At 41.5% G+C, this 23,876-nt stretch overlaps 1 protein-coding gene across 1 annotated transcript in view; it reads left to right on the forward strand.

Moving 5' to 3' along the window:
- Nucleotides 1–23,876, forward strand: part of NEB (nebulin) — a 424,680-nt gene that overhangs the window by 162,176 nt on the left and 238,628 nt on the right. Inside the window, 8 exon segments of the mRNA XM_030209286.1 lie at nucleotides 3,453–3,557; nucleotides 7,417–7,524; nucleotides 9,820–10,131; nucleotides 10,217–10,423; nucleotides 11,716–11,820; nucleotides 12,561–12,668; nucleotides 14,667–14,978; nucleotides 19,672–19,878. Of these exon segments, the coding sequence (XP_030065146.1) occupies nucleotides 3,453–3,557; nucleotides 7,417–7,524; nucleotides 9,820–10,131; nucleotides 10,217–10,423; nucleotides 11,716–11,820; nucleotides 12,561–12,668; nucleotides 14,667–14,978; nucleotides 19,672–19,878 (1,464 nt within the window).

Here is a 23,876-nt window from a genome sequence, read left to right on the forward strand (position 1 = left end):
GCATACTTTTGTGAAGAACCTAGCAGATGCAATATTATGTGTGTGGGAAATGGTATATACCACCAAATTCTGTCAAGGTTGCCTGAAATTAGATGTGCAATTTTGGGTACAGGTTGTAGATTCATGTGTGAAGTAATTGGCTGAATTAGTGATAACAATCGATAACTGGCTTTTAACAAGCAGATACACACTGGTTATGTGTGTATCTGCTCTGCACTCCTGTTCTACAACCTGCATGCCAATTTCATCTCATGCTCAGCTCCAAATGGAAGAGCATGGGTGGGTCATGGTTGTTCCCAGCTTGAGGAATACTGCAGCTGTGTAAATGTGGCAAGAACCCACATAACATTTAGGGGTGAATTCTGTATATGGTGCTGAAAAAAAAAACGCTATTCTATAAGCCATGCTTAAAGTTAGGTGTGGTTTATAGAATAGTGCTTACACCTGGTGATTGAGACTAACTTAAGTAAGGTCATTTTGCACCAATTAAAACATGGTGCAAATGTATGCGCCTAAATCGAGCACGTGTCCAAAGTATGCTATAACAGCGAATATAAATACTAGGAATGACCCCATTCTGCCCATGACCCTCCCATTTCCATGCCCCTTTTTTAACTCATGCATAAAATTTAGGTGCAGATCTCACACCTAAATGTATGCATGTTAGTTCTCATTAAATCTAATTAGTGCCAACAATTGCTTGTTAAAAAACCTATTATTGGTGCTAATTAGCTCATTATTCAATTAAGTTGCATGTGCAAATTAGGTACACACCCAAATGTGCACGCAACATTTTTGGTGACATTTATAGAATTAGGGAGATAGTGTTCTATAAGCTATGGAAGCCCCGCCCATGTCCCTCCCATGTTTACATCCCCTAGAATTTACTCTGTATGTAAGTTACACCCAACATTGTTAAATATCTCTTAAACAGTAACTCTAGAACTAGGTGTCTGGGGGTAGCTGTCCCTTTGTGGTGCGCATAAGTACTAAGATACACAAACACAAGGGGATGTCCATGTGAGCAGAGCTTGGGAGGGTCACGGTTGAGACGCCCAGGTATGCATCTAACTTACAGAATATTGTAAGTTGCGCATGCCCTTACCGCATTTATGTGCCTGCAGATATACCAGCTCTATGCCTAAATGTAAGGCCATTAATAGGTGCTCACTACATGGCATCAGGTCACCTACAGGAGGTGCCCACTTATAGAATTGGCACCTTAGTCACTCTGATGACACTTCTGTGATTAAGAGTAAACTTACGTAGTTTTTACATTTACATGCATAAGTGGCATGGAAATGCAGGCATCTGCTTTTACAGAATTGCCCTTTGTATGCATAGCACCAGTCAAAAATCCATTTTAAGCAGCACAGAATTATCCGTGTACTATAGGAGGAGACTAAGGACTAGATTCCAGGGGCAAACTAACCATTCATGCAGCTGGGCAGTGCCCAAGGGCCCAGAGGTTCTAGGGGGCCCAGAGGCTCTGCCCGGTTGCCCGCCACCACCACCACATATTACAGCCCCTCCCCAGCGGTCCTACCTTGAAAGGCCCTGGTGGTCTAGTGGCCTCTGCAGGGGCAGGAAAGAATCCCACTCTTTTCTGCCTGCTGCCGCTACTCTGCCTGTGCCTGGCGCCACCATCTTTTAAAAATTTCTGCTGAGACTTCCTGGGGCAGTCTTGTGGGACTGGTGAGACTACTGCGGGAAGTCTCTGCAGCCATTTTGAAAACACAGAGACGCTGGCCCTGGGCACTGTAGCGACAGCAGGCAGGAAAGAATGGGATTCTTTCCTGCCTCCGAAGAAGCCACTAGACCACCAGGGTCCTTTAAGGCTGGACCCACTTGCAGGGCTCTGTAGTGTGTGGGAGGGGGGCGGCAACTGCGGCAGTGGGGGGGGGGGCTGTATTGTGCGGGAGAGGGGTGGTGGTGCAGCAGTGGGGCAGGCAGCAGTGGCCAGGAGGGTCCCAATAACTTTTACTGCCCGGGGGCTCTGACCACTGTCAGTCCACCCCTGCTAGATTCTATAAATGCGCCCAAATTTGAGCACAGTAAAATTAGGTGCTATTCTATAAACAGTGCTCTGAGTTGGGGGGGCGTTTAAGGATAGCGTGTAGTGCCAAGATCCACGCCCAGTTTTGGGCATGAGGATTTACACCAACTGAAACCTAGTGTAAATCCTTGTGCCTAAATTATGTGCGGACCTGACTTATTCTATAAAAGTGTGCCCAAATTCTAGGAAAGCCCAAGATCTGCCCATGCCCCTCCCATGGCTATGCCCTATTTTCAGATCCATGCGGAAAATTTATAGAATCCCGACTAGGAAGATGTGTACATAAATTAGTGCCAATAATTGGTTGTTAGCACCCAATTATTGGCACTCGTTCAATGAAATTGTGCACATAAATTGGGCGTGGACCTAAATTTGCACGAACAATCTTGAGCACCATAAATAGATTTGAGGGTTAGGGTGGAGTCAGAACACGAATGATATACTATCTGTATAGCAGCGATATGCAGTAGTCCTAAAATAAGTATCACAGTCAATGACTAATATGGATTTTCTGTGCTACAGGTGATCTTCACAGCAGCACAGAATATATATATATATATATATATATTTTTTTTTTTTTTTTTTTTTTACCCTGTGGCCTGCTGCTGATCACTGTCACAGCAGAATTGTTTCTTTTTCTTTTCATGCCAAATTTAAAGTAGAATTAGGTGTCCTGATATGGATATTTGTTAATCTTAGGCTGGTCTTACTTATAAACTACACAGCTTAGCAAATGATTACTGTATTTAATTTTTCTTCAGACCATCAGAGGTAGACACGAAATCACTTATAAATCACCATAACATTATTTTTCTATGGTGATGGGGCTCTAACCCTTTTCTTCATAGGTCTCAAATATTTATATATTCAAGTATTCATGTTTTCCTATAGTTTTTTTTTCTTCTTTCTTTCTTAGGAAATCTTTAAACACAATTATCCATGAGAAAATTAAATAAACTACTTTTACTTAGCTTGTATAGATTTGTGCTGCCCCACGTTTCATGGATAATTGTGTTTAAAGATTTCGTAAGAAAGAAAGAAGAAAAAAACTATAGGAAAACATGAATACTTGAATATATAAATATTTGAGACCTATGACGAAAAGGGTTAGAGTCCCATCACCATAGAAAAATAATGTTATGGTGATTTATAAGTGACTTCGTGTCTACCTCTGATGGTCTGAAGAAAAATTAAATACAGTAATCATTTACTAAGCTGTGTACTTTCCAATTATATTGGATTACTGATAAAACACTATAACTAGTGGGCATTTTTTTGAATCCTACTTATAAAGTGACATCTTTTTACAACAAAAAGCTTTACCTTGATGTTGAGTACAGAATGTTTACACATCTATACTTTCATTAGTTTAATTTGACACCAAACTCTTTTCCAGCACATGTACAAAGAAGCTTGGGAAGCAGATAAGACCAAGATTCATATCATGCCCGATATGCCTGAGATTCTGCTGGCAAAAGTTAATGCATTTAACATAAGTGAGGTAAGTGCACACAGTCCCAGAGGGGGGATTCCTTGAGGTCTGCACAAATTTCAGGAGGACAATTCCATGAACAGTTATTAGTCAGGCAGACTTAGGAGTTGCCACACTTTACTTCTGGAAGTTATTAACCTAACTGTTCACTATTGGAGACAGGATTCTGGACTCAGTGAATCATTTGATCTAATCCAGTACGGTACATTTTAGGTACTTGTGAGACCCTGGGCGAGGGTTATAGGCAGAGGTGTAGCTAGGTGGGTCTCCAGGGGAGCGGCGGCTCCCCCAGACTTCCGACGGTGCTGGCGTCTATTTTTCACACGATCTGTCACATTTAAAATACACACCAGCGCCATCAGCATTCCGCTCTCTGCTTCCCCCGTGCCCTCAGCCTGGCTATTCTAACACAGCCGGACAAGATTGTAAACATGAAATAAGTGCTTTATTAACTTAAATCTGAGGCCTGTTCTTTGACAGGCCTAGAACAAAGGTAAAGTCTCTTATCTTCAAAGGGGGAAAATATTTTGCATGGGCCCGTGGCCAACAGGGCCCAAAACACAGTCTATGGTCTGTGACAGCCACAACCCAAACACAATTTGTAGTTTCGCTTTTTGAAATTTTCCAGGTCTGGCTCCAGCCAGACCTCAGAACAAGGCTCACAATTCTTCAAATAAAAGATTGGCTTATCTTAGCCAGATCACAGTAGCTAGAAGTGTTCAGTGAAAATGTATGCTGAGGCTTCAGTTCTTCCTTCCCTGGGCCTTCTTAACCTCAGCCTGGCCCTGTCTCCCAGGTATTGACTCTGCCCCTCACGGCTCACTTCCTCCCGGGGCGAGATCAGTGCTCTTAAGGTGTCACAGGCTAGTTAGAGAGGGACTTTTCATAAGGATGAGGGACAGTGTTCTATAAACCTCGTCATAGTACTATGTACAGTAAGATTTTTTACCAAGGATATAGAATGGGGAAAAAACTTTCTGGGACATGCATTACCATTTGCCTCTGCTTTTCTTCTTATCCACACTCCAATGCTGTTGTTAGCCCGTTTTCTTTCTTGTACACTCCCAAATAATGATAATGTTCAGAACTGTTCCAATACATTTTTAAATAGTAATTTAGTCACATTTTTTTAGTTACATTTGTACCCCGCGCTTTCCCACTCATGGCAGGCTCAATGCGGCTTACAGGTAAATGTCACATTTTAACTTCCTGCTCCACTGGCAGAAGAGGAAAACAAAGGCAACTGGAACCTTCTAACTAATCAATTATCTAGTGAGGCAGTCATCCTGGTGGCAATGGTTGTCTCATGCTGAATACCTCTGCCTCACTTTATCATGGTGTTCTCCACACCTCTCATACCTTGGTCTGAATAAATGTTCAGTATAGATAATTGTAATCTGTTCATAACTCTCCTATCAGGAGCTTGAATCACCAATGTTCTAATGGCCAAAACCATTAGTGATCCCAGGTGCCTTCTATCTATTGGCAACTGAGCCACTGTGTGTGCAAGTTGTACCACCTTGATGTGCCACTACAGGTGGAACCAGCAAAGCTTTACTTGATTCTGATCCCTTCTGTCCACCTACAGATTCCTGATAGCCTTTTCAAGTCAATTTTGAGTGTCAGGAGAATTATTCCATGGCCAAATCTGTGATAGATGTGGAGGGACATTTTCTAAAAAAAAAAAAAACCCTCTAAGTAAAAAAAAAAAAAAAGTCCTCATAACATCCAAACCCACCCCCCCCCCCAACCTTTTCACAGCCATAATCAAACAGGAAAATGTCTAGGTTTCCTATTTGATTATGGGTGTGAGCAGTGGCGTAGCTACGTGGGGCCTGAGGGGGCCTGGGCCCCCGTAGATTTGGCCCTGGCCCCCCTGCCAACGATCCCCTTGAACCCCCCTCCCGCCAACAACTCTCCCCTGCCGTCGCCGCCCGTCCTGCCGCCGCATCAGATAACTTTTTTGCTGGAGGGGGAGTCTTCTTCAGCGCCGGAGTAGCGTCTTCGTTCAACGAAGTACCTGCGATCAGCTGTTTCGACGCCTTATGTCCTGCACCGTGCATGTAGCCCCGTGCAGGACGTAAGGCGTTGAAACAGCTGATTGCAGGAACTTTGTTGAATGAAGGCGCTACTCCAGCGCTGAAGAAGACTCTCTTCGGCTGGCGGGGTTCGGGGACCCCCGCCAGCAAAAAAGGTATCTGATGTGGCGGCGGGGCGGGTGGCGACGGCGGGGGAGAGTTGGTGGCGGGTGGGGGGTTCAAGGGGATTGTCGGCAGGCCGGCAGGGGGGTCCAATGTGGTGGCGACGGCTCGGGGGGCAGCTAAACAGTGCCCCCCACCTCGGGCTCTGGGCCCCCCTCTGGCTACGCCCCTGGGTGTGAGGTGGATGTTTGTACAAAATGGCTAAAGTACTAAGGAGGGCTTTAAACTAAACTTGCTGGGGATGGGTAATAAAGGCCCCAAAGCCATAAATAACCATCAGGAAGGTAAGACATTGAATGTCCCTATAGAAGGGGGAAAAAAAGATTAACACCTGGAGAGCCTTGTATACCAATGCCCGCAGTATGGGAAACAAACTTCTAGATCTAGAGGCTACAATGATTGAAGCAGATTTGGATTTAGTGACGGTCATGGAAATGTGGTTCACGGAGAGCCATGACTGGAATACAGCTATACCTGGCTGTAATCTATTCAGGAAGGACAGGGTAGGAAAAAACAGTGGAGGAGTGGCATTATATGCTAAGAATAATGTTAAAGTGACAGAACTGCAGGACACTGTGGGTCAAACTGGAAAGAGGGAAAGGAAAATGTATTTACATCGTAGTAATATACAGGTTACCTTCACAGTCTGAAGAAATGGACAGAGACTTAATTGAAGACATCCACAAGATTGCTAGGAAACGGGAAGTAGTATTGATAGGTGATTTTAATATGCCGGATGTCAATTGGGGCGTTCCTGCTGCGGGGTCATCCAGAAGCAAAGGGCTCTTGGATTCCCTACAGGAAGAATTGTTTCAGCAGTGGGTAACAGAACCAATGTGGGATGGAGCTATCTGGACCTGGTACTTACAAACAGAGAGAATGTTTCTGATGTCACGGTGGGAGACCATTTGGCATCTAGTGATCACTGAATGGTGTGGTTCAATCTTAAGACAGAGAAGAGAGCTTATTAGAGATTGAAGGTCCTGGATTTCAAAAGAACTAACTTTGCTGAGATTGGGGACTTTCTCAAGGAAGAGTTAGCAGGATGGGAATAGCTGAAGGAAGTAGAACAGTAGTGGAGAAGTCTGAAGGGAGCTATTTTAATGTTAATAAATTACATAAAGGAAAGAGGAAAAGAAGGCCGCTCTAGTTCTCAAATGTAGTAGCCAAAAAGATAAGGGAAATAAGTTAGCCTTCATACGATATAAGATGACTCAGAAAGAAGAAGACAGGGGAGAATACCTGCATAAGCTAAGAGAAGTTGGAAAAGCTGTCAGGAAAGCGAAGAGGCAAATGGAAGAAAAGGTAGCTAATATGGTAAAATTGAGGGATAAGATGTTTTTCAGTTTTGTAAGGTTTTTGAAAGGTATTAATCCGCAGATGAACCTTTTCCATAGATGGGAAGGCGGTACAACTAGAGGACATGAAATGAGATTGAATGGGAGCAGACTCAAGAAAAATGTCAGGAAGTATTTTTTCACAGAGAGAGAGGTGGATACTTGGAATGCCCTCCCGCGGGAGGTGGTGGAGATAACACACTCTAATCTGGTTGCTCATTAATAAATGTAGCACATCATAAAAGTTACAGTTAACTTGTAATAAATATTCTGGTTTATTAAATGCATGTTATGCATGTAACATTAGGATTTCTTTGCTTTAATTCACAGAAACAATACAGATCTGCCATGGAAGAGGAGAAGAAGAAAGGATATGACCTCAGAGTTGATGCTATCCCTATCAAGGCTGCTAAAGCGTCTAGAGATATTGCTAGTAATGTAAGATCAGCATCATATTCTGTGTAATTGTCAGGTGCACAAATAATCTGCTTATTATTTCAGAGGCTATTTATTAAGGTGCATAATGCCATAACACGCATTATTTGCCCTTTGACGTATGTTAAACAGCAATAACATGCATTATATGACTATAATGCAGGTCTTGACAAATTTCCACTTGATTTAGGAACCAAAATTTGAGTCCCAACCCTGCATCTTGTGTTCTACTGCAGCTCCCTAACCCTGTCATTTCATGTCATTTTTAGCATGAAACAGGAAAAAAAAACCCAGACTTTTGTTTTTGTTTTCCTGTGTGTGCACTATTTTTTTTAATTGTCCCCCTGAAATGGAAACTAAAACAAAACAAGAAGTTGTAAAAATGACATGGGAAACTAAACAGAATGAAAATACATCCCTCCTGAATGCTGTGACAGGTTATAATAACCATGATGTACAGAAATGCAATACATGATAACAATTGAACCGTGGCATTAGCGGAGAATAATATGGCTCAGGGAATAGTTCTAGTTATTTTCCTAAGTTCATCCCCTAAATCTATCCCCTCTCTCAATCAGTCAAGATGTTTTACTCACACTGAGATGTAGTCTAGCACAAGTTGTAAGGTCCAGATGGAAAGGAGAAGTGGAGGAGGAGATGATTAGGGGAAACCAGGAGATCATAGCTGGCGTCTCGGCATTTACCACCAGCTGATTTCTACTTCAAGCTAAAAATGCTACCGTTGCTTAGTAAAAGATCCCCTAAACTCTGGCGGTAGAACCCCTCCATTGCCGCCTACAAGTAAAGTTCAGATTGAAGCTGAAATCAAAGTGTTGCAAGGAGGAACTGAACTTAACCGTTCCCTTCTGGATACAACTCAACAACCGCCTAAACTGCAACCAGTTATGTTTGACCAGGCTGCAGAGTTGTTCTCAGGAACAACTGTTGAGGGGGACATTTCTCTGGTGGATATTTGGTGAGTGGCTTCTAGAACTGAAAGCTTAATGCAGGGGAAGTTTGCACAATTGTGTGATTTTTCAGCTGAAATTGGGATAGTTTTTCAATAATGCAAGCTAAGGTCACTAAACTAGAATCCGCGTTTTTGGATGTGCAATCTCAGGGTCAGACTTTTCAGGCAGTTAATGCTTCTTCAGTCAAGGGAAACCTGAGTCTGCACCATAGGAATGAATGAATTGAAAATCAGTTACGAATGAATAACTTAAGATTTTTGAATTTTTCTATGACTTACTTGATCTCACCAGAAATTATGCTTAAAAAATATTTTGAGGAGGTGTTGCACTTGGAGCAAGAGGATAATTTCCGTTTCCACGTGCAGTTATCTCTGTAAAATGTCTACTTCTTTTCAGGAAACTGAGGCTGCCAAGTAGCCTTCCACTGAGGCAGGCCATTGACAGCTTTTTTAGAAGATTCACGGGATATAATTTCTTCACGTGCTACTTTATTAGTAACCTTTTTATCTAAGAAGGAGTTAAAAAAGTGCAGTTTTGTGCGCAGACTATACAGTAGATGTTACACGATCAACTCATCAGTGGAGAAAAGTTATTTTTTACATGAAACCTAAAGCTATGGCCTTGGGTGCAACATTTGCTCTATAGTTCCCCTGTAAATGTGCGATGCAACACCAAGTGAAGAGATTTTTTTTTTGATCCTTCACAGCTGGAAAGATATTTCCAGCTCATGGATATTTTTTAGCTCATGGTCAAGGGAATAATTAAAGCTAGTTGGGTTATTATGATATGATAAGGCTTCTAAATAGTGAGATGTTTTTGTTACCTCTAAAGTTGCTTGATATATTTTGTTTTCTTTTTATTTGAAGTAATTACTCACATGCTTCTCTCCTAGATATGAACTTTAGACTTGTGTGTGGTTATATTTAGTGCCTTTCTTGTTTAATTGAAATATTGCTTTTGGATTTAGTCTTTTTCTTTATTTTATTTCTTATACAAATATTTTTTTGTGTGAAAATTCTAATAAAAAAGGTAGCTGGTTATATTAAGAGATTTTCTATGACCTACTAGTCAAGGCTCATAGCCTCAGAAACTGGTTTGATCCATTCAACGTTTTATCTCATTTAATGCTGATATATTGAGGCGAGAATAGTGCCATGGAACGTGTTTGTAAGATGCTCTGAGGTCCCAAAAGTTGAGGTACTATATCAATAAAGCATCATTGTTAAATACATTAAATAGGAAACATTAGTAGAACATTATTTTTACTTTTTTGATCTTGTCCTCTGTTAAAGAAAAATTGATTTTAGCCTGTTCTGACTTTTTACAGTACAAGTACAAAGAGAATTATGAAAAGGACAAAGGGAAACTTGTTGGCTTCCGCAGTCTTCAGGATGATCCCAAGCTGGTACACTTCATGCAAGTAGCTAAGATGCAGTCAGAGCGAGAGTACAAGAAGGATTATGAGAAGACCAAGACTAAGTACCAAACACCTCTGGCCATGCTCAGTGTCACGGCTGCAAAGGAGGCTCAGGCAGCCATATCAGAGATTAATTACAGACATTTCATCCACAAGTACATTCTACTGCCAGATGCACAGAGCCTGCAACTGGCAAAGAACAGGAATCAACTTCAGAGTGATGTAAGCTTTTATTTTCTTGTTATGCCCTGTTTCACTGCAGCAGAACTGTATAATCATGGTTCTCTTTTTAATTCTATATTGATAGAATGAATATAAGCAAGAATATAATACTTGGTATAAAGGAATGGGCTGGGTCCCGATTGGTTCCCTTGATGTTGAAAAGTCCAAGCGGGCTTCTGAAATCTTAAGTGAAGCAAAATATCGCCAGCACCCAAGTCAATTCCATTTCACCAGCTTGACTGACTCTATGGACATGGAGCTTGCCAAACAGAATGCACAGGTTATGAATAAGGTACGAAGAGAAAACATTTTGAAAATGATCATTTTCCTTGACTATCTGTGGGAGAGGAGGGCTGAAGTACACTAGCGTTATCTTAATGCCACATCCAACATTGCTGGAGCTCTTAGCCCCCAACTGCACCCCCAGCTGGGGCTACCATTGTCAAACTGAATAGTTTGCTGAATCAGACTTCCTGCAGGGAGGGCAGAATAGGCCATTTAATTAGACCCTTTTGTTTTTGTTTGTTACATTTGTACCCCGCGCTTTCCCACTCATGGCAGGCTCAATGCAGCGGGCAATGGAGGGTTAAGTGACTTGCCCAGAGTCACAAGGAGCTGCCTGTGCCAGGAATTGAACTCAGTTCCTCAGGACCAAAGTCCACCACCCTAACCACTAGACCACTCCTCCACTCATAGCACTCATACAGAGTACACCAGAGCAGTGGTATAGTCATGGGAACTTTGGGGGCCTGGACTCTCTCACTTTGGGCTCAGGTTTCCTCCAAAATTGTGGCACCCATGGAATAGCTGGTGGGGATGCTCAAAATCCACCAGCCAAAGCGGTCTGCTACCTGAACTTCCTCCTGTGCTGCCTGAACAGCGAATCAGTCAGCAGCATGATTAAGCTGCTGACAGCAACACTTCTGCACATGCTCAGTTCAGCAACATGAACTGAGCATGCGCAGGAGTGCCAGCTTTGGTGGCTGAAGCAGGCCACTGATTTATTTGCTGCTGAGACAGCACGGGATGGGGGCTTGGGCAGTGGACTGCTTCAGTTGGTGGAACTTGGGAATCTCCAGCAACAAAGGTAGGATTTAATGTGGGGGGGGGGGGGGGGGGGGGGATGAGAGGAAATATGTGGCCTCCCCCAGTCTACCACCAAAACTGGCCTCTGCCTACACCCCTGCACCACAGTTACATTCAGGTGTGTGTGTTCAAGCCGCTATCTTGATTACATTTGCCCTAGATGGCAGAAGTCTTTCAAGAAGTTTTCTGCTGATGCAGATTTATATAAGCTTTAAATTAGGTCATGAACATCTTAGAAAAAAAGATTCTGTATTTTAAGGGGGAAACTATTTGGGTTTCTGCCAGGTACTCGTGACCTGGATTGGCCACTGTTAGAAACAGGATATTGGGTTAGATGGATTATTGGTGACCCAGTATGGCTATTCTTATGTTCTAGTATGCAGAATACATAAATCTATGAATGAGTCAATATATTCTTACATTGACTGAATAATTATATACACTAAAATTAATTTGTAGTGACAGTAATGAACTTTCTTTGTTTTAATTTTTTTACAGCGTTTATACATTGATGCATGGGAGAAGGACAAGACAAAGATTCACGTAATGCCAGATACACCCGATATCATACAGGCTAAACTCAACAAGACTATGTTCAGTCAAGTAAGAAACTTTAAAGCTTCTTGGACCTTATTGAATAGAGACTTTGCCATAGGCACAGAAGGAGTGATTTTATAACCAAGCACCTGTTTTAAGATGGCAAGTAGATGCCTACTTAGATACTATTTTTAAAGACACATTAACCCCTGAATTCTATATAGGTCACCCAAAGTTTGGCACCCTTTTACAAAGTGGCAGTAAGCCCGACGTGAGCTTACCGTGTGCTAATCTGGAGTTACCACTGGCCCAATGTGGGCACCAGTGATAGTTCCATCCCCAGTGCACGCTATTTCTCATGCTAGGGAAAATAGGGCTGTATTTTTTAGCACGGCGCTAACACAGCAGTAATCAAGCAGTGCCATGCGCTACCCGGTTACCACTGGCTTATCTTGGGAGCCCTTACCGCCACCTCAATAGTTGGTGTTAAGTGCTCCCCCGCCCTGCATGGCCACGTGATAAGTCTTTTCTCAGCCTTTTTACCCGCTGCAGTAAAAAGGGCTAAGCTTTTTCCTCCCAAGACAGAATGGCCGAAAAGCCTTTGGAAACCACAGCCAAAGTACGATAATTTCTTTAGTTGCTTTATAAACTGCAGAAATGTGGTTGTAGGTGGTTTACAAATAGAAGAAATAAGTAAACTTATTATGCCAGAAAGCATCTTGTGATATTCCAGCTTAGAAGTGTGTGCTGCTATTTTTAAAATAATACAATGTATGAATCTTACAACCTCTTATTGATCTTTTTAGAAACAATACAGACTTGGATGGGAAGAAGCCATAAAGAAAGGCTATGACCTGAGACCAGATGCCATGTCAATTACAGCAGCCAAAGCTTCCAGGGATATTGCCAGTGATGTAAGTAACATTTCCATTTCTGTGTTCACTTGAAACTCAATTTATGGCAATGGTCACTGAGCAATAACCTCCTTTCAGCATTTTAAACTGATCACTGCTTTGTTCCAAGGACTGTTGTTGTTGCTCATTCTCCTATTTTTGAGCAAAGATACTTGTGCATGATGCAGATAGAAATCCTGGTCCTTATGGGTGTAATTCTGTGTGCCTGTGTAAGTACCCAGAGGGCATCTGACTAGTGCATGTTGTATCTAGAGAAGTAGCTGCTTACATTCCATTATAGAATACTAGCATAACCAGGTACATATGCGCTTAGGGGCCCTTTTACTAAGCCGCAGTAAAGAGTGACCTGCGCTAGTTTGGGCATGTGAGATTGGCACGCGCTGGGCCATTTTTTACCATGGCGGGAAAAAGGCCTTTTTTAAAAAATGGGGCAGTAAATGGCCATGCGCTAATATTAAAATTAGCATGCGGCTATTTACTGGCTGAACCCATAAATCCACCAGTTTACTTGGCAGTAAGGGCTCACGTGCTACTCCTGCGGTAATCAGGCAGTGCGCGGCAATGTGGCCGTGCTGCCGATTACTGCTAGGAATGCCCCCTCCCCCCCCCCAACGGTAGAAAATAGAAAATTATTTTCTACTGCGGGAAACTGCGTGCGCTAACTTTGGAACTACCACCAGGCGCCCACAATTTGGCATGCACTACCCGCATGTTAGCCCTACCGCGACTTAGTGCCTAAAGCCCACCTCTAGGCTAAAAACTTACCTTTTTGGGGCTGCTTTTAACTTCAAACCCCTATTCAGTTGTACAGTACCCATGTCTGTTTTATCATTTCCTCTTTAATAATTCCCTTATCCCTTATTTGTCCTGTTTGTCTGACCCGATTAAATTGTGAGCTCTGTCAAGCAGGGTCTGTCTCTTCATGTTCTAGTGTACAGCACATTTAGTATTGCTATAGAAATGCTAAGATATAGTAGTAGTAAGGCCCCCTTAGGGTCGAGCACTTATACCAGCCTTAGAGATGGTCTGAATGTTCACATGTAGTTTCACAAGATATGCATGGAACTCACAGTATTCTATAAGTCATGTGCAAAATATGTGCTTTGCCCAGACCCCAACCCTGTATATACCCGTCTCAAACTATGTGCTAGCGAAGATATGTATGCAGTTACAGAATAGTGCACTTTGGCATCTATGTTTACAAAGTCATGTGCATATGCTCCTATTCTAAACATTTACATGCAAAACTGGCATATACATGTTGGCACCTGCTTTATAGAATTAACCTGCATGTGTTCAAATTCTGAATGAACTAGCCTAATTTGTAGATCTGTATTTTAATCAAGCATAAAATGCAATTTCAAAAGACAGATATTTTCCATAGGTGCAGAATCGTATAAAAGCTCCTTGTTGAACAAAGCGCTATCTACCTAATTCTATAAAAGTCACCAAATTTGCGCACGCAAATTGGGGTGGACACCCAGTTTGCACACACAATAAATAATGAGCTAATTATTGTCAATAATTGGCTTTTTAACAAGCAATTATTGGCACTAATTAGATTTAATTGGAATTTCCCATGTAAATTTAGGTGTAGATCCCGAGTAAAAAAGGGGACACGGAAATGGAGGGTCATGGGTGGAACGGGGGCATTCCTAGCATTTACATGTGATGTTATAGAATAAGGGGGGATATGCGCTAATTTAGGTGCATACATCTGCACCAATTTCAGTTGGTGCAAATAGCCGTGCCTAAAGTTAGGCGTGATTCATGAACATAAGCGCTATTCTATTAAACCATGCCTAACTTTAAGCATGGCTTATAGAATAGTGCTTTTTTCAGCACCAGTTTTATTGGTGCTATATATAGAATTCACGCCTATGTGTGATCCATGATTTCTGTGTGGGCTGAAGGCCAGAAATTGCTGTTATTTTACCTTTCATGGCGGAATTAGTACTGCAACAGCCTGATTAAAATTTTCCTATCTCTGAATTTTAGTACAAGTACAAAACAGCTTACCGTAAGCAAAAGGGCCATCATGTTGGATTCCGCAGTCTACAAGATGACCCAAAGTCCGTGTGGGCTATGTATGTTGCCAAGATCCAGAGTGACAGAGAATACAAGAAAGATTATGAAAAGTCGAGGACCAAGTTTAATATGCCAGTAGACATGCTTGATATTTTGTTGGCCAAGAAGTGCCAGACATTGGTCAGTGACATTGATTATAGACATTACCTTCATGACTGGACTTGCCTACCAGACCAGAATGATGTTGTCCATGCCAAGAAAGTTCATGATATACAGAGTGATGTAAGTCTTCTTTTCCTTAAAACTCAAAAAAGAACAGAGCTTTTTATTGGGAAAATGAGGGGGTTTATCAGATGGTAAATGCCTATGTGAGTGTCAATTTGTACGAGTGTTCCTATCTGCTCTCTCTTATAGCCTTGGAACTTCTAGACTTAATGGTACCAAACTTTGGTGTCCTTTTACTAAAGGGCACTAGGTCCTAACACACAACATGTGAGAAAAGGCTGACCATCAAGTGGGTTAAACGTCTTTTCTGGTAACTTCCCTGTTCTCGCAATCTAATCACGTGTTAATTATTTTTGAAAAGAATTTTGATGGGGGTTGTGTCATGGGTAGATAGGGGGTATTCCTGCACTATTCAGCTAGCACATTCTGATTAGCGCATGCTAACCAGATAATGCAATGTTAGTGAAGAAGCCCCTAACTCCTCCTAAATAGGACGTGGTAAGTATCCCTGCATTAATGCCAGCAGGTACCATTTGTACTAATGACTATTTTAGCAAATGACCTACATAAAAATATTTAAAAAAAAAACTACAAAAAACCTAAAACCGCTGTACTGAATCTGGGCCTAGCTTGCAGGAAAATCCCCTCCAGATTCTAATATGTTTTAGTAAAAGGACGCCTTTGTAGATGGTAGGTCCTGTAGGGGAATATATGACTTTTCTATGTTTCAAAGTTGGTAAGTACTATAGGAGTGCACAGAATAGCAAAATTAACATTTTATGTAAAGAAAATGCATGGGTTCTTGCACCAAAGCTATTAAGAATATTATACTTTCTACTGGTGTTTGTATGCAGCACAAATGTTCATTTATGGCCATTGTTGTAGCTACTGTTCTTATTTATTTAAAAAGTTTAATACACCATTTTACTGAAGAAAAATCTAATGGTTAACAGAACAAGATATAAGATAAAACATGAAGAGTGAAAGAAAAAAAAAATAAAGAAAAACATCTACACCAGTGGTTCCCAAACTTGGTCCTGGAGGTACTCCAGGCAGTCAGGTTTTCAGGATATCCACAATGAATATTCATGAGAGAGATTTGCATTCACTGCCTCCACTGCATGCAAATCCCTCTCATGCATATTCATTGTGGATGTCCTGAAAACCTGACTGGCTGGGGTGCCTCCAAGACCAGGTTTGGGAACTACCGATCTATACATATACAGCACCATTTTAGAAAAGTTGTGGAAGTCTGAATATAGATATTTTTGTCAAAACCTCTAGAGCGTGTGACGTATTTTATAAATGCAGGCTGAACATATAAGTGAATTGTAAAATTGACATATCAAAAAGCCCATCAAAAACATATGGCACATGAATGTCAAAATTTTGCAATGTCAAACATATAAATAGAAAAGTGTACCCAAGGGTGCTCATGATGCAGAAAACGACCCACATGAGCTCACACCATCATGCCCTGCCCCCATAGGACAAGCATATAGTGTTCGTGAGGTCCCCATAGCATCCTCAGTGCCTGAAGGAGAAAACATCTAGCTTCATCTATGGTGGTGGTACAAAACCTTCCATTTTGCACTGCTCTGTGGTGCAAACGTTTAGTACCCCAGAGCAGTGCAAAACATTTTGAAGTGCTAAATGTTTTGCATCTCAGAGTAGTGGAAAATGTTTACACCCCCAGGACAGTGCAAAATGTTTTGGGCTGCCATGGGGTACAAAATATTTATCAGCCAGCTTGTTTTTGTTTTTTTTAAACTTTATTTAATTAGCACTGCACAGAAACATACATACACCATTAGCAAATACCATATAAAGGGCATCAAATCACAAAAGCAATTAAAATAAAAAGAATGTTATACTACCCAAATCTTCTATAAACAACTCTGGCTCATGTTTCAATGGTTATACTCCCTGGCAATAGAGACAGACACTGAGCCAGATAAGCAGCTGGCTTTGTAAAATGACAGGTATAGACGCTAACCATTTACAGCTGCCAGCAATTTCAGAAACTTGGGTGTACCAAATAGCAACATTTACAGCCCTCCTACCTGGACATTTTTGTATGGCATATTTAAATATCATGCTTGCTGTTTTACAATCTCTGGCATAAGCTGTATGGGAAGGTTTGTGCTAATTCCAAAGCAGTAGTTCTTGTCCTGCCAGGGAAACTTCACCTCAGAGGAGGTGGACATATTTGGTAGGGAAGTGCTGAGACACCACAAACATCTTTTTTTGTGGTAAGGCAAAGGCTCAGCACCTACACCACACAAAAGGCATTGGTTGGGATTTGCCATGGTGACAGAGGACTATTCCAGTGCCTCATAAGGTACAAGAGGCTGTGGACAGAACGATGAGGATGCTGAGAATCAGACATGATCACAGAAGGGAGTTGCTGTATCCCAGAGAGGGAGGGAGAGGGGAAGGAGACAGGTGAGAGGCAACAGGTATTTGGCATGGTATTGGAAGGGTGGGGGAGGTAGCAGGTGTGAAGATGGAGGGGTTTCAGACAACAGACCTGGGTTGCCAGAAATGACAGACTCTCTCTCAGCTATCTTGCAATCTGCACCAACACAGCCAGTCACAGGGACATGCTGCGGTGGCACTTATTCATGATAGGAAATCCAGAAGAGGAAAATAAAAGTTCTGCAGAAAGAGCAGTACAGTCCACAAAAGCAGAATTCATATCTTCTAATAGTTAAAAAGGCTTTTATATTTGCCACTGCATCAGGGATTATCAACTATTAGGGTCCCAAAGGACACAAACACTTAATAGCTGGTAGATGTAACAATGAAAACAGCTCACAGCTAGCAGCAAGATAAAAAGAGTGTCTCCTCCTTTCTCAATAGTATACTTATTCATGATATAAAGGTGGTCTAAGTCATGACGTAGATCTTGTGTTGCCTGTACGTCAATGTGCAATCCGGAATCAGAGATGAATAACGAGAACGTTACACCCAGGTGATATGCCTTCATACCACCCCTGACATGTCTCTGCCAGCCCTAGATGTTTTAGTGGCTTATACGTTTTGTCCTGCCCTGTTGTAAAATACTGGTTTATACAATTTGGCCACAAAAACATATAAGTGCCAGATTGGGATGTTTAAAGTGAAAATAGCACTTGTATAATGACTGCCATAATACCTTATTACAATAATAAATCAAAAGTTAATGATCAGTTTTAAGAACGTTCCTAAACTGCAGCAGATTATTACATCATCTTAGTTCTAATGGTAATTTATTTCAATATTATGGAGCAGCTACACTAACCCGCAGATTCTATATACGGTGCTCTTAATTTCACATGCAATTTAATTGAGTAACCAGCCAATTAGTGGCAATAATAATAATAATTATTATTATTATTAATAATTGGGTGCTAACAATTATTGGCATTAATTGGCAATAATTTGGATTTATGCATAAATCTTGCTAAGTCTATTCTATTCAGATGCGCATATATATCATTTAGGGCCCCTTTTGCTAAGCGGTGGTAAGCCCAACACTAAACGGGAAGTACCACTGGGCTACCGCAGCAGCCCGACAGTACTTCCCACTCCTAGTGCATCGTCATACCTGGTGGTAATCGGGCAGAGCCACGTGCTGCCCAATTACCACTGGGTTAGCGCAAGAGCCCTAACTGCCACCTCAATGGGTGGCGGTAAGGGCTCCCTTCCAAAATGGCCACATGGCAAGTGCTTTACTTCCTGCATGGCCATTTCCTGCATGAAAAAGAGACTTCCCTTTTACCTGCAGCGGTAAAAGGGGGCCTTGGCGCATGTGAAAGACATGCACCGATGCCAGCACAGGCCCCCTTTTTCTGCAGCTTGGTAAAAGGGGCCCTTAAAGCCCAGTTTACTAAGGTGTGCTAGCATTTTTAGCATGTGCACAAAATCAGTGCATGCTAGCTGTGTAGGCTCACATAGAAATATTGTGGGCACGTACACAGTTAGCACACGTTAATGGTTAGCATGTGCTAAAAACACTAACGTACCTCTAGTATGGCTTAGGAAACAAGGCCCTTAGGGCCTTATTCTGTAAAGGCTATGCTCCTAAATTTATGCTCCTAATTTATAAGCTTAATTTATGCTCCTAAATTAGGAGCATAATTTATTTTAGAGCATAGAGTATGTTTGTAATTTAGGAGCATAAATTATACTCAAAAATTTAGGAGCATAAGTTTTAGGAGCATAACCTTTATAGAATAAGGTCCTTAGCGTGCAACTAAAAAGGTACATGACCATGGGAGGAGCGTGGGTGGGTATAGAGGAAGGAATTTCTAATAAATTCTCCTGCACTAGTGTAGGCCTGGTTCAATTCTGTTCCTTTGATCTGTGGCCTTTGGGCAGTCATTTATCAGAGTTTTCTATGGTAGACAAGCCTAAATTGGCCCATATGTTTGGCCAATTAAGCCCTATCCAGTAAAGTTTCAGTATGTGGCTGAAATGATTTGGTCCTTTAGATAATATGGTCCATTAATTGTTAGCTTACCTTTTACTATTATTGGTTTACAAATTTCAAAATAGCCTATACAGAGAACAACACTTTTATTGTCATATAGATTGTAGATTACAACACTGGGAGATTCAAAGACAGGGATATATTCCATTCATCTCCTTAGAACCTGGAAAAAAAGTAATAGAACATTAAACTGGTTTGAGAAAGATAACATTAAATAAATGAGCATGTGCTATTTGATCCTGTTAGTAATTTTAAATAACATTTTGTTTGTTTCAGCTTCTGTATAAATCTGAATACAATGACTACATGAAGGGTGTGGGATGGATGCCGCTGGGGTCTTTGGAAGATGAGAAGAATAAGAAAGCTATGGAGGCAATAAGTGAGTCAAAGTACCGCCAGCACCCAGACACTTTTAAGTTCTCAAGCCTCATGGACTCTATGGACATGGTTCTAGCTCAGAATAATGCTGTCACCATGAACAAGGTAAATAAATAGCTTTGACATGTCCCTTTTTAATTGGCACAATTGCCTGGACTCAAGACGTATTTTAACTGTGACTCATTAAGATACGCTGCCACTTTGTGTTAGGCGGGATATAAGTTTTTAAATAAATAAATGTGAGAACTTGTGGTTGTACAGAAGGAAAATTTTGCATGAGATTCGCCATCCTTAGCTTCATGTGGATTAGCTAGATGTGTAAGCCCAGGGCTAGATATTCAATGGGACTCATTTTAAAGCATCCCCATGTGTAGACAGTGGGTTTTACACTTGCGGTGATCTTAGAAAGTGACTGTTTACATGTGGTGATCCATGCCACAATTAGGGGGTCTTGTTGCTAGGAGTTATGGCTGCTATTTTGAACCTAGAACAAAGAGGAGTAGGGTTGATTGGATATTGTTCCTGTTTCCACTCGACACTATGGGCCAAAGGATCCCTGGTAAGAGTCGGAGTAGGAGGATTAATGGGAAGGGGTTCTGCCCTAGAGCCATGGGGGATTCTTTATGCTGGGGAGTAGGATCTTTATCCTTGAAGGCGATAAGATGCCTGGGGGGTATTCTTGTTTCTGGGGGAGGGGGGATGAGGTATGACGGGACCAGGGGAATGATGTCTGGGGGGTGGGGGGTGGGGGGTTGATCAGGTTGTTTTTTAGAGAACAGGAGCACCAATTTTAGAAAGCTGCTCCGACACACATGTGTGGTATAGATGGATGTATTTTTCCCCATCAGCAGCTTTCTAAAATCGCTGTTTTCACCGAACATGGACAGACTTGGACATACAGTCCTACATGTCCTTACACATATTTACATGTTTTATAACAGGCTCTACATTAGGCAGAGTCTTTTTAAAATATAAGAGGAATTGTGCACCTCTCAGCCTGGTCATCTTATTTCCTACCTCAACGTCCTTTCTAAAATTGGACTTTTAGCCACGACTGAAAATTCCCTCTAATCACTCTGGCACTACCCTTATGATGCCGGAGTAAAGCCAGGCTGTTTCACCTACCTGTATGGATAATGACAATATTCAGAAAAATGCAGCCCTAACATAAACTGCATAGCTATACATATATCAGCTGAATATGGACAGATACGTATAACCCCTGGCAGTAAACAATCTCAGTGTGTATTCAGCGTTGCCATCTATTCACATAGCGGTGCTGAATATACATTTTTTTTTTATGATGCAGCCATCAGTGTTATTTGGTGTTATGACAAGGTAAAGACGCATGATTCTTTGGCTTATGTACTATTATTTGAATATTTTTACTGCAGTTAATTGTCTATGTTCAACTTTTCTTGCTGTACACTGTCTTGGGTAAATAAATCCTAATAAATAATTAATGAGTAAATATTCAAAGCGATTTAACCATCCAGAAACGGCTCCTGGCCGGTTAATTCACTTGTTCGGGCCTAACTGGGGTCATTTTCAGCAGCTCTTAACTGGTTAGTGCCGCTGAAAATGTCTGATTAGTGCCTAATGCAAAATCAGCTATTTTGGGGGCGTTCGGGGGGTGGAGGTAGCACTTAACCGACAAAGGTAACCACATAAATAGGACCACATAAGCTGCGGTAAGGACTAATGCATGCGTAACGCAGTAAAAAATGGTGTATTGTGGGACACACTGAGGTGTCCTCAGTAATTTTGGGATGTGCATGTTTTACCATGTGCTAAAAAATAACATTTATTTTTTGACACAAGGGGTGCGTCTGTGGGTGGAGAGTGGGCATATTCTGCTTAGCACGTGAGCCTTTACTGCCTACATAATGGGTGATGGTAAGGGCACATAGGCTAATGGAAAAATTAGCGAATGGCCATTAATAATTTTTTAAAAAATAGAAAATTCGGCCATTTTGTCCCAGCAGTAAAAATGGCCATAATGCTTGAGAAAGACTCACGTTATGGCCTCTTTTTGCCGCTTTTTGGCAAAAGGCCCTTTTATGTGGTGCCACAGTGTCGGTTAAGTGCTGAATATTCAAATGGCTATGCTTAAGTTGGCTCCACAAATCTGGAAATTCAGTGCTGAAGCCTGGACATGGCCCAGCATTGAATTTCTAAGTACAACACTGACAGCGGTCAGCAAAATGCTATGTGCCATCAGCTGAATATCTACCCCTAGATAAATAATATGTAATTAAATTCAAACCAAATGAATTTCAGCCTGACTCAAATTTGACAGAAATCTTGTTTTTCACCCAGAATCACTGGGGAAATTGTCCAGGGTGGATTTAGGTGAAATATTTTAAAAATTCTAAAAAGTTTGAAACAGAAAACTCCATGTTCAGTTTTCAGAGAAGATGAGCATGAATGCTCTAATCCAACACATTAGATTGAAATTTTTGAAATTCTGAAGTAAATTTTTGGCTCCACTTTAGTTTTTTCAGATTTTAAAATAAAAGTTTGAAGAAAAATTCAATGAACATGTTCAGTGAATTATTCCATGATTACTTGCACCCTTTATCTTAAGAACCCTTTTTCTACAGTTTGGTAAATGGTTACTGTGGGGTCCTTTTATTAAGCTGCAGGGAAAATGGCCCTGCGGTAGAGGCCGTTTTTCCTGTGTGCCAGGGCCCTTTTTACCAAAGCAGGTTAAAAAGCTCCCCCAGAAAATGGCCATGCGGTGGGGAGCACTTACCGCCACCCATTAAGGTGGTGGAAAGGGCTCCTGCGGTAACCAGGCAGTGAGCAGCAAAGTAAATTCCAGGGAGTGCCAGAAATGGTGCACGCTCAACCTGGAACTACCACCAGCAGCCGCATTGCCCCCAGTGGTAGTTCAGTTTCAGCGTGCAGTAAGCCTGCATTGGGCTTACCGCTGCTTTATAAAAGGACCCCTGTGTGAATTAGCAAATGACTGCAGTAACATTTATGGCACCATAAACATCGGTGCCCAAAAAAATACACTTAGGTGCATTCTATAAACTACGCAAAAAGTTAGGCGTGGTTTATAGAATACACCTAGGGCCCATCTGCGTGACTAAATCTAATTGCAGGAATTTGCCAGCAACTAAGTTAGGTGTTGAGAGGGTGTATTCTATAACAGCGTGTATAATTTTTAGAAACACCTATGGCCTACCCATTCCAAACTGTGTGGATGTAGTACCAAGGATTGTGTTTCAAGATGGAAACACCACAATAGAGGACTTAAAAATGAACTATTAGATTGGTTAGGCATAATTACAAACTGATTAAATGTGGACCTGTGTTTGCATTGCAAATAACGAGGTGGTTGTACAAATAAGGTGTTAAATACAGTCTTATTAAACTCATATTTATGAATCAATTTGGTGCAATGTGAGGTACCATTATATTAACAATTTGGCGATACTATTCACCTCACTATAAAAAGCAGGTCTCCTTAAGAGTAGTATAACTACCCATTCCATGCCATGGCCATGCCCCTTTTTGGGCAGCATGCATTAGAATTTATGTGCACCACTTTATAGAATATTCTTAAGTTGTGCGCATAAATTCTAATTAAAGCCAATTAGTGTCAATTATTGCTTGTTAATTGGCAATTATCAGTGCTGATTGGCTTGTTAAAATAATTAAGCTGCGCTCACAATACAGAATATGACCTGAATCTGGGGATTAATTCACCAGTAAAACAGTGCATGCGAGCTTGTGTGGTAAGCCGTCCCATATACTTTGAGCCTGATCCCTCTTTGGGTACAGTGCCAACCAAGGTATCATAGCATGGTGGGTAGGGGTGGGAAATGGGTAGGTTAAGGTTAGAGAATAAAGATAGTCTGAAATTTACAGTTAGCACATGGAAACGTACCCTGCGCTGTCACTAATTCAGGTAGTGCAAATGTACTTAGTGCCTCCTAGATAGAAGGTTACAAGTTCATCCACATTATCTGTCACACTTAAATCACACGATAAAAGCTTTTTCTCTCTCATATCTGCATGGGAAGATGCTGAGAATGCCCTCAACAGTTACTGTAAAGGCTGTGCAGTTGCCACATGGTAATTTGGGCACTCAC

The sequence above is a fragment of the Microcaecilia unicolor genome, chromosome 7, assembly GCF_901765095.1.
Source record: "Microcaecilia unicolor chromosome 7, aMicUni1.1, whole genome shotgun sequence".
Lineage (NCBI taxonomy): Eukaryota > Metazoa > Chordata > Amphibia > Gymnophiona > Siphonopidae > Microcaecilia > Microcaecilia unicolor.